At 34.2% G+C, this 8,791-nt stretch overlaps 1 protein-coding gene across 6 annotated transcripts in view; it reads right to left on the bottom strand.

The window, feature by feature from the left end:
• LOC106467309 (monocarboxylate transporter 12-like) overlaps nt 1-8,791 on the bottom strand; it is a 58,787-nt gene that overhangs the window by 2,504 nt on the left and 47,492 nt on the right. For all 6 annotated transcript variants that reach the window (XM_013927654.2, XM_022396098.1, XM_022396092.1 and 3 more), the window contains 3 exons: nt 8,649-8,781; nt 4,683-5,906; nt 2,817-2,942 (listed from right to left, as the gene is read on the bottom strand). In XM_013927654.2, the coding sequence (XP_013783108.1) occupies nt 2,817-2,942; nt 4,683-5,906; nt 8,649-8,781 (1,483 nt within the window). The remainder of the gene's footprint in view (nt 1-2,816; nt 2,943-4,682; nt 5,907-8,648; nt 8,782-8,791) is intronic.

Genomic DNA, 8,791 nt, shown 5'->3' with positions numbered 1-8,791 from the left:
AAAGTGACACTCGATAGTAACCAACATGAGCTTTAGAATCGCAACCCTATTATTTGGAACAGACCTTTAATTTATAGAACCAACCAGATTCTTTGAAATATATGGTGGTAGTTTTTCTCTCTAAGGCAGTAGCTTCCTTTATAGTAACACCATGGAATTTAGACTAACAGTTTCTTGTGATCGCCCCCATGCAATCAGTACAGCCGCATCAAGCATCATAATTTATGCTAATCACGTGACGCTAAACGCTCTTTAATTAGGATAATCTCAGAAAAATTTAGCAAATTTATGCTGAAAAGTTGGCAATGAATAATAACCGTCCATCCGTGTGATTCTTTAGAAAATTATAGCTAGAAACTGCTAATCTAGTTTGCTTGGCCTAACCAATATTTATCTTCACGTCCTTTCACCTTATACTTTTGCTGCTCGAAATCAGCCTTTTTTAACCCGACTGAAGAAAAACAGTCCACTTTTACTCTTAAGTAAAGCTATAGCAAAAATCTTAGCCGATAGCTCACGTGACGTTTTGCTTAGGTGTGCGCAAACATTTTCGTTAAATTTGAGCGGTTGTTTGTTATATAACTTTGCACATGTGACTTATCAAATGAGACTCCTAATTGTAGGTTGTAAGTATCTATTAGTGTACCAAGTTTGATAAAATTCATAAAAGTTATGTATGTTTTCTATCAAATAAAATTTCCGTACTTTTGATGCAAAGAAAAAACATTGGAAGAAACTCAATCAAAATTTGATATATTAATAGATTGCTTTGAAATTTGGTATGTGAAGTACGAATCCAGTAGCGCATATTCACTGAAAATGTACGATAGTTTTGATTACCACAGTTCGAGCTACAAAAGGTGAAAATCGCTAAACTATCACTCCTGTTAATAACACACTGTGTCCTGCATATTGTTGTTTTCTGCCGCAAAACACAAAACTGTGTGTCTTGATATAACGTGTGTATAACTCATTTGCGAATAAACGACCATAGGTGACGCTGCAATACAGCCTCAAACACATTATATTTCGTCCTAAGAACACAGAAGTATCAATGCAAGTCTTATCAAATGTTTAATATGTTTTTGTCCGTTTCAACAACAAACGGTATAGAAATTGACAGACAGAAGCATCATTTATGCTGAATACGATTTTTTGCTTAAGTGTTAACTCTAGGGTAGTTGTAACGCTCCTGCTACTCGATGAGTGAATGCAATTCCCAGTCACGTCACGTGATGGGCAACTATGGCATCAAGGTTATTTGGCAGCTTCATTTCTTTTTTGATAAATGTATTATGCATGAGTTTTTATACACCTGTACCAACTGGCAAAAGACTGGTTGTACAGTTCTCCCACCGCCTACATGTTTATACTCAAACCGATTTTGAGCCAACCGTGTATATTCAAACTATTTGCACAATATGCTGATAAACATAGCATAAGATATACAACAGAATATATTAGATCAGGTTGTCTCAGTCTATCGGTAGTGACGCAAATGGTCTCGAAAGAGTTAAAAATATATAAAACATATCTTTAAAGATGTTTTTAAAATTAGTATATTAAAAGGAGAGAGGTTCCTTCATCCTTTCAGTTTCTTCCTTACCTATAGAGAAAACGTTTCCTTTTGTCTTTTCAGTTCGTTTAAGATTTCCACTAAAAGCTATACAAGGACAATTTGTCCATAGCCATCTCTAATTCTGAACTGATAGACTAGAGATAATGCAGCCCGTCAGCAACGCACATAAACTCTTGAGTTACTCTAGTCTGATCGAAAAGTTTAGCTTGACCGTCATTCTTATCACACCCACAGCCCCAATGTTCAGAGAGAGATTTTGTTGATAAAAAATAAGGGAATACGCGAAACTGAATACTAGGATTTACAATCTAAGCACGCTATTAATTCGGCCACGCTTTGTCCTTCTTTTTAATAGTCTACATCTTTTGTGACTGATTGTTTAAAATCTTGGAATAATTTTAAAATAAACTGTACGTATAGAATAGTATTATTATTGAATTAACATTGTTTTTATTATTTTTGTTAGAACGGTAATTATTCTATGTTGATGTTTAGTTATCTGACAAATGGAAGGATTTTTAATATTCACCCTTACACAAGGGATCCCGAACTGAAAACGTTTGATAGATTATTTTACGAGGCATTTTCATTCAGGTTACTGAATGAAATATAATTATATTCATTGTGAAATTCTCTTTCGTTGAACTGAGTCGTATCTTACTTAAAGATGTTTCATCTTCCAATACTAAACATTACTTATATCTTCTAATAACTGAACAGAAAAGTTTAGTTATCAAAAACTAAAAAGGGGAAAAAATTATACCACAGAAAATAGCTAATGTTAAAGAAGTGTTTTAATGTTCACAACTTTTCGGGCTGGGACGCCCTTCCTCCGTTTTAATGTTTAAAAATCACCAGAGGAAGGGTGCCCCAGCCCGAAGCTTAGTGAACATTAAAATATCTAATTAACATTAGCTATTTTTTGTGATATATGATTTTAAGTTTTTCACTTTTCTACTTTTGATTTCATTGTATCACAGCTGTTTTTATCTGATTTTCTTCTAGAAAAGTTTGTAGTTTTTATACGCCTACTATAATTAAAATGTGTATTTTGTTACGTACAATTTTAATGCTTCCAATGACAAAAGGTAATTTCAACAATGTTTTCAATTACTTTCCACCATATAGTAAACAATCTGGCCAAACGTGCTTCATGACGGAAGAAAATATACGCTAAAAGGACCGGTAAGAATTTCAAATAGGGTCAGAGGTATTTTAATAGAACAGCAATACGTACCTGCTAAGGGTGCTCCTATAAAAGAAGCAAGCCCCTGAAATAACAGCAATAGTCCGAAAGCATTAGTCAGTTTTTCAACACCAAGAATTTCGGCAGTGATAACCGATCGAAGAGCAGCAAAGCATGCTTGATAAAACAAAAAGGAAACAAAATAATGAAGTAAAAACATCGTTATTAATAAACAAGTTAGCATATCATTTAAAGCCAATACCTTAATTATTCTAAAGATACATTGTATTTCATAAAGATATATCGATTTAACATACAAGAAATCATTATAAATAATCAACGTTAATAATTAAACAGAGTAGATAGAGTAAAATATTACAAAAAAATTATTTAGCCGAAATTTTACATTATAAGTTCAGACGAAAGATTAGGAGTTATAATAACCTTTCACATTCAGCCTTTCTGTTAATTTTTTATCCGCAAAGAACATTAGGAGAAATAATGTGAATACAACCCGAATATCGAGAGTTAAGTAACCCGCGTGTGCAATAGTTCATATAGGTTTGTTTGTTTGTTTTGAATTTCGCGCAAAGCTACGCGAGGGCTATCTGCGCTAGCCGTCCCTAATTTAGCAGTGTAAGACAAGGGGCAAAGGCAGCTAGTCATCACCACCCACCGCCAACTCTTGGGTTACTCTTTTACCAACGAATAGTGGGATTGACCGTCACATTATAACGCCCCCACGGCTGAAAGGGCGAGCATGTTTGGTTGGACGAGGATTCGAAACCGTCACCCTCAGATTGCGAGTCGAGCGCCCTCACCACTTGGCCATGTCGGGCCGTTCATATAGGAAAACCAAAAAATTTCAACTGCGTTGGAAACTAAAATTTCTAATAAATGCTTCTCTTCCTACTTATAACCAGAAATAGACGTGTTTCTAGTTGCGAAATCATTTGCATTTTGATAATCAACATATCTTGCAGTTTTAAACATAAAGTATGTCTAATACACATTTTCGTGTGTCTGCTTTAAAGCCAAAATCTTTTGAATGTTAACGTAATTATAATTAAGATTTTATGTTGTATGACATAATAACACAAACCAACTTGCATACAGAGAATTCCTAAAGAAATAATTCTAATCATAAAGTGTATAATGTATATCGATATTTTTCAATTTTCCCTAACCGTTGCAGCAACAACTACTGTTTAATTTAATTTATTATGACATCATTTGAAATCAGCATTCGTTGCTCAAATCATTATATTTTGAGCTACTAGCCATTAAATTTATCTATAAACAGCAATTTCATTCTGTGTTATACTACTGCGGTCTTGGCTGCAACTTTTATAAAGCTTTCCAAGTTTCATTGGTTTGTACAGCATACTGAGTAAGTGTCGTAGCTTGAAACGTTATCGAGTTTCTTTTAACGGAAAATGGATTTCATATGCATTAATATTTTCTGTATCTGTTTGATTTTTGAAAATATTTTTACTTTCTATTCACGCAAGTGAAGCCTTTGTTACCGCAAACAATAACCCCAAAATGCTCAATGATTAACTTGTCTTCGTCATAGACTTTCCTGTTCTTATTGGCTGCTATCTTTTGGTAGGAACGAGCATTTCTTTGCACATAATTTTCAAATTATACAGGCATTTTTAGATGTTTTAACGTAAACAAATATTCTAAGAATTCAAAAATGATTGAATGGTTACTGTTAATAGAATACAGAACTACTAAAAGTTACGTTGAGTCTTTGTACAAATAAGTTACCGTCTACCCTCTGATTTTAATGCTATTACTACAGAGATCCTGATTTACAGCGTCAAGTAAACTATACTAATTTACTTATATGTATAAACCACAAATAATCCACACATGCGTCATATTTGATAACGAAATAAAAGATACACATACCTATTGAAAACCCAAAAATTGCTGCGTATGCTAAAAGAAGACTGTATGTGTTTAAAAGTGGGTTCAAAACCGTGCACACTCCTCCGACTACAAGTGCTGTGTTGTTTATAACGAGGGTCTTTACCTCGGGCCGATCACACACCCATCCACTAAAGAGCCGGCCCACTGTGTTCGTTATTCCAATAACTGAAAGTATAAATGCTCCCTTTTCTGGGGGAATTCCATTCATTCCTGCACGATCAACCAAATACATAAATGGCACAAAAAAGCCAATCATAGTCAAAAAACCTGAAATAGCTAATACAAGAAAAGTGGGTCTAAATAGTAAAGAGAAATCCAACATCTGACGAAATGTATCTATCATTGCAGGAGAACAGCCACATCGCCGCCAAATGGAATTTTCTGTTTCTTCATTATGTTCCGGGATCCGAATAATACTGAAATGGTAGTGTTCTATATCCGGTTGTGACCGAAATTCCGGCAGACGGATGAGGCTTGCACTGAAGAGGATATCTTGTCTGTAAAATGGCCTAAGAGCTTCTTCTTTGTTAATCTTGGAGAGTCTTCTATTATTATTTTGTTGATTTCTCAAAACAGCGATTTTTTCGAGTGAAGGCTGTCTAGGAACCTTCAGACTGTTGTTGTTTAAGTAAGATGCGATGTCATCATTAACTACTTCATTATAGGGGGGTGGAAGACTGCCATGGCTGCACGTAGGGGATACGAATGATGTGGTTTGATTGGGAACATTAAATCCTGCAACTTGGAGCGTGCTTCCAGAGGCACAAGTGGAAGCAGAGGTGTTACCGACTATAGATGACCTCTGAGACGTCGAAATTCTTCCAACTCCGTTCTTTCGATCTATTAAGTTATCATCGATGGCCACTGACTCTTCGGAGTCACACCGGTGCAGAGCTTCTCGGGCTTCTTTGATTCGCAATAACAACGGCTTCTGTCGAGACTTAGATCGTGGATTCGGCTTTGGTGGGCCCAAAGGACGGAAGAGGAAACCGAATGCGATACAGTGTAGTGAAATTCCTGCTAAAATCAACATGGTGCCCCTCCAACCGAAGGAGTCAATGAGTAATCTGGTCACCGGTGCGAAAAGAAAGGTGCCGATCCCAGAACCACAAACTGCAATTCCTGTTGCAAAAGATCTCTTGCGTTCAAAGTAAAATCCTACTGTCACAATGGCAGGAAGGAAAATAAATCCAAAGCCGGTGCCTGAAAAATAAAATAAAAGTAATAAATTTAATTGCATAATGAAGAACTTATAAATTTCAATCCATTTAATCACAACATAAGGATTTGTTCGTCAAATCACGCAGAAGTTTTACAGTATTATTTCTGAAAAGAACCAAAAAAAATTAAAGCTATTACTGAAAACAAAGTGAACAAAAAGGCCAGACTTTTTTATTATTAACCATAATGCCAAATCCACAGTTTTGAATGTTTGAACTAGTTTTACACAAACATTCTCATACGATACTTCATGCCACATCAAATGATCTAAGCGATGACAGGTTAAAATACGGGAGTTAAATTTCACGAAACCTGTGTGAGCGTAATGAAGCAAAACACTAGAGTATTGTGAATATAATGTATGAATTTGGCTTAATTAATAAGTATTTTATGTAGATTGCTTTATTTTATTCATTTTATATGTTCTATGATACATGAACTGAATGTCATTTCAGATGGGGGATACTTCTTGGGTCACCAGTCCTCAGATGGTCGAAGATTTGTTGTTACCTGTCTACATGTTTCAACTGTGGGTTATTTTCTTTGATCTGCTACATCAAACTTGCAATTGACCAAAAAAGCTTTAAATTAACAATATAAAATGTTCTTAGTTACGATTAAAATGCTTTTGAAGAAAATAAAAATTAATATAAGTTCATTAAAAACTAAAAACAATAAACAAATAGCCAAAACAAAAATATAAACAAGCGCAATAATAAAGTGGTTATTCAGAGTGACTTTTATAACCACAAAGTATCCTCAGGTGCAATTAACTTCATTTTATGCATTATAGAACATACGAAAACAATATAAAAAAGTCATATATAAAAAACACTTTTTAAGTAATTCAAATTCACCTCTTATATCATATTCATAGTTTCGTATAATTTTGCTTCATTATGCGCATAAAGTTTTTTCTTATCTTTGGCCTTCATATTTCTATCCCTCCTCAACTCGTATTACTAACACATTTTGATCTGTCATCAAGTACTACATGAAGACTGATTTCTGTTAATAATAGTTCGAACACTTAAAACTGTAGATTTGGCATTATGGTAAATGAGGAGGAAGTTCCGGCGTTTTTTCTACTTTTGTTCTATTTGTTTGTTCGTAATTAAGCACAAAGCTACACAATGGGCTATCTGTGCTCGGCCCACCACATTTTTTCTACTTTTGTTCAGTTTGTTTGTAATTAAGCGCAAAGCTACACAATGGGCTATCTGTGCTCTGCCCACCACGGGAGACAGCAGTAAATTTTCTTCCTAATGATAAGAAATAAACAATACAATAAAAACTCAAACTTAGAGTGATCAATCAAACATATTAAAATGTCCTTTTATAATAATTTTATTTGCATATACAAAAAACAGCATATTTATACACAACAGCTACCTCTCTGGACAAAATGCCCACCATTTTGTTTCTGATGGTCATATAGACCTGCAATTGTTGTAAAGAAAAAAATTTTCTATGTATTTTAATAAATACTACTTGAATACTAACTCTGATACTTTAATCCTTATTTAATATTGTTGTGATGTGCTTAAATGATAATATACTAAAACAAGTTATTGTTTACAAAAATATTTTTCAGTTGTGTACTAATACCTAGAGTAGTAACGATTAACTATGCCTGTCTATAGATTACGAGTAGCCCCCAGTGGCTAAGCGGTATGGCTGCGGACTTACAATGCTAGAAACCGGGTTTCGATACCCGTGGTGGGCATAGCACAGATAGCCCATTGTGTAGCTTTGTGCTTAACTTCAAACAACAACATCAGATTACGAGTATTAGGCCTATTGTATTTCTTTATTCAGCTCCATAGTTTTTTTTTCAAGAAGAAGAAGAAGAGTATATAATAGTATTTCAATCAACTGTCCACAATATTCAAAACAGTAATAGACCAAATACTTATGATAAGTATAATTAATAATAATCACGTTTCTCCAACTTAACAAAGCCTTTCTCCCCATAACAAACAGTAAGGACTGTCCAAGTTACACATGTTTTAATTATAACATTTGTACTTTGAAGAGTTTATTTATTTATTTGAAAATTGCCCTCCCCGTAAGTAAGCGGTAAGCTTGGTGGCTTATAATGCTAAACTTCTAGGTTCGATCCCTGCAATGGGCACGATATAGCTAGCCAATTGTGCAGCTTTTTACTTAGCAAAGAACAATCAAAGTATTTGATAGTTAATAAAATCATTTTGTTAATAATTGTTTTATCTGTAGAAAATGTACTTGAAAACAAAAGGGCTTTAAGAAAGGGTACCTATTTTGCACATATACATATGAAACTTAACAAAATTCAGTGTTTTACCAATAACTATTGGACAATAGTACTAAAGATTTAAAACAAACACTGTAGTTTACAAACTACTTTCTTTGTTTGAGGCGTAGCGTATTATTTTTCGCCATGCCACTAGTATTTCTAAATTATGCATGCTAAATTTCTTTTGAGGCAAATTTTTATTTTAAGAACTGGTGTTTTTAATAGGCTTACTATGCACGTGCAGATTCATATCAGTTCTATTGAACAAATACAAATGTAATGATTTTTTGAAAACATTTAAGATCAGTAGTGTAAAAATCATAATTAGAGAAGCCAATAAGTAGCCCAGTTGTTTTCGAAGATTGACCTTTCGTCTTTAAGAATGAATTAAGAATGGAATGATCTAACTTTCTAAATAAGAAACATTTGAGAAATAAATATCCTCTTACCTCCTAAAATCCCATAGGTGACAAATAAGAAAACAATGTCTGTAGCAAAGGCAGATAGAACAAAACCTATTGCCGCAATGATACTCCCCATAATGATGACAGGTCTGCAACCATAAGTGTTGGCCAAGGCACTACACGGAGGT

The sequence above is a fragment of the Limulus polyphemus genome, unplaced genomic scaffold, assembly GCF_000517525.1.
Source record: "Limulus polyphemus unplaced genomic scaffold, Limulus_polyphemus-2.1.2 Scaffold78, whole genome shotgun sequence".
Taxonomy (NCBI): domain Eukaryota; kingdom Metazoa; phylum Arthropoda; class Merostomata; order Xiphosura; family Limulidae; genus Limulus; species Limulus polyphemus.
The sequence above is the reverse complement of the archived record's forward strand: the minus strand, read 5'-3'. Positions and strand labels throughout refer to the sequence as shown.